The following is a 2,963-nucleotide window of genomic DNA, read 5'->3' on the forward strand; positions in this document are numbered from 1 at the left end:
TTAAGTCCATTTATTTTTCTCTTCATCGTGGTCTTTGGGCTGCACTTTGTCTGGTCCCTCACCTTGGACCTTTCTGCCATGGGTGACCCTACTAGGGGCGTAAAGCCCCTGACATCATAGCTCCTAGGATCATTGGGACACTCAAACCCCTCCACCACAGTAAGGTGGCAGCCCAGGGCGGGTTCATGAGCAAAATGTACAATTTAATTTAGTTGAGTTGCTTAAATTCAAATCACATTTTAAATTGGGCCTTTTTTCATTTTCTTGTACAATCAGAACTATTCAGGAGAATATAGGTTAAGGTTTAATTCTGGTTCACACTCCAATACAGAAGGTGGCAGTAATGCACACTAACAAGCTGTTTGCCAACCGCCAAGAAAATCAAGGAAGACGAAGAAGGTAATCACAGTTTTTCCGACTGTCCGTGAAGCCACCACAGGGCCTTGCTCCTCTCACTTCCGGTAAAGCGCAGTCAGCTGTGAGTGAGTGGAGCCGAGTGGCAGAGAAGAAGACCTCAAAATGTCCACGTTTAACAACAAGTTCTCCTCGTACTCGATGACACAGCTCAACGAGTTTCTAGAGGACGACGACAAACTGTCCACCATGGTTCAGGAGCTGGAGGAGGTACGTTGAAGTCCTCACTCCTTGTCTCGGCCAGTGGTTTTTCTGCTCGAGCCTTTTGTTGCACTGCTGAAGATCAGTCTCCACTTTTCATGAGAACTACTTGTCATGTTGAGGAGCAGGTGTCCCGTAACTTCAGCCTGGCCTCCGCCAAGCTGTGTCTCTGTGAGGGCCAGACACGAGCATTTTCAACTTGTTCCTGGTTCATTGTTCTCTACTCCGTGTTTCCAGAACGTCCAAAACGCATCTGTTCCCAGGGTTAATATGTTTAAACACTAATATATGTGTCTGTTCCCAGGGTTAATATGTTTAAACACTAATATCTCTGTTCCTTTCCGCTTTATAAAAATCGTTTTAGAGGAAAAAACAACGTAGTTTGGGCTCAACATGTCGCCACGCCAAACTCCATTCACAAATCGACCAATTTAAGGAGGACTTTTCTGTTCGGACCGCGGAAAACATGTCGCTTCCTCTTTTGTCACATACGGTTTGTTCACAGCCACAACAGTACGATGTGATGACAACACTTTTTAATTCCATATGAACGTGGATTTATTCCTCAAATGGCAGCAGAAGTAGATGGATCTGGTAAACTCCTTTAATGTAGTCTTTCAGAGCTGGCCTGACTCCTGGAGCTCAGACTCACAGGTTTCCCATTAATGTGCAACTGGTTTACAGCCATGATGAAGATGAACAAGCTGGGCCCTGTTGTCCATAAGCAGCTGACAAGTCTCACTTTTTCCACTCGATAACCGGCTTTGAGCCACAAACATGTTGGCATTCTCAGTATTTGCATTTGTGATAAACTTTCACAAAGTCTTTCATTTGCTTTCAGTGGCAGGTAATGATGTTTGTCTGTTCTGTTAGTAAAACATTTTACCAAAGTAGTGAAGTTACCTGGAACAACGAAGCTTCAAACTCGACAGGGTAGTTATGGTGAAGCAGTGGGCCGGAGCTTGCTTCATGTGACGTCACCAATGACGTGTGAACCGCTTCACTTTACATCCCGTTCTACACATATTATACGTTATGAACAGCTCTTGTTTTTATATTCAGACAGTGGTTCATTTGAGCTGGACCCTGTCAGAACAAGATCCTGGAACTCTTATCATTTTGACCGCTCTGATCCACCAACTCCGAACCCTAAAAGTCCAAAGTCATTGCGCATTTTTATTTTGAATATTAAAAGTACAAGGAGTGGATGTTGTGGCCGCGCCACGCTCCTGCCAGCAGAGACACGGACTGCATGTCTTCATCCTCCTCCAGCTGTGCGCCCTGAGACAGATGTTTTACGCACAGCGTCTCCACACAGCTCTGCAGGACGCGCGCACAACTGCTGTGTCAGAACTCCTGCATACATTACAGTGCACAACATTTCAGATGTAATAAATAAGCTTACAGTAAAAAAACGAGTGAAATGTTTGATGTGTATTACATCAAGTATCAAAACAACGGCACCGATTAGTCAAAATAACAGCGACCAAAATGTTGAAAAGACAATTTATCTAAAATAAATGGATGGATGGCAGTGAGACTGGAGCAGAACGCACAGGACTGAATTCAGCTGAGAAGAGTTCAGGTTGGCTGTGTGTGTGTGGGGGGGGAGGATGGGGGGGTTAGGATGCCTGACAGACTGTTAAGGATGTGCATTCAGACACAAGCTTGTTAATTGTTGCTCACTAAGGAGTGTCATAACTTTCTCATGGTAGTGATTTTGAACCAGAAAGACTATCATGAGAAAGTTATGACACTCCTTAGTGACTTAAACACTTATGAACCTCTGAAAAGAGATCCAGGAAGTGGCTACAAGAAGAAGTTAATAGATTGCCTGAAAAATTTGGAGCAGGACAAGGCTATTGACCGTTTTCTGTACCACAGACTGTACCCAGGGGAGGCCACACCTAGTCTGTATGGTTGACATAAAATCCACAAACAAGGTGTACCTTTAAGACCTTTTGTTAGCATGATTAACTCTGTCACTTACAATGTTTCCAAATATCTGGCGTCTGTACTCATCCCTTTAGTTGGCAGCTCAGAACACCACATACAGAACACCATGGACTTTGTGGACAAGGTGAGGGATGTCATCATGGAGACTGATGAAACAATGGTCTCTTTTGATGTCACATCACTCTTTACGTGCATTCCTGTTGATGATGCAGTAGAGGTGGTCAGTTTAAGATTAAAATCAGACACCACTCTGAGCAGCAGGACCACGCTTTCCACAGAACAACTGTGTCAACTCTTGAAACTGTGCCTGCAGTCAACCTACTTCACATATGGGGAGCAATATTATAGGCAGAAACATGGGTGTGCTATGGGGTCTCCAGTTTCTCCTATTG

General features: G+C 44.2%; 1 protein-coding gene across 1 annotated transcript in view; it reads left to right on the plus strand.

Moving 5' to 3' along the window:
• Positions 1–411: 411 nt before the first annotated feature.
• The window catches only part of vps37ba (VPS37B subunit of ESCRT-I a), a gene marked incomplete in the record, with an annotated part of 51,102 nt that continues 48,550 nt past the window's right edge, over positions 412–2,963 (plus strand). The window contains 1 exon segment of the mRNA XM_037680655.1: positions 412–624. Within this exon segment, the coding sequence (XP_037536583.1) occupies positions 520–624 (105 nt within the window).

This window comes from Nematolebias whitei, chromosome 8 (assembly GCF_014905685.2).
Source record: "Nematolebias whitei isolate Nwh7 chromosome 8, NemWhi1, whole genome shotgun sequence".
Taxonomy (NCBI): domain Eukaryota; kingdom Metazoa; phylum Chordata; class Actinopteri; order Cyprinodontiformes; family Rivulidae; genus Nematolebias; species Nematolebias whitei.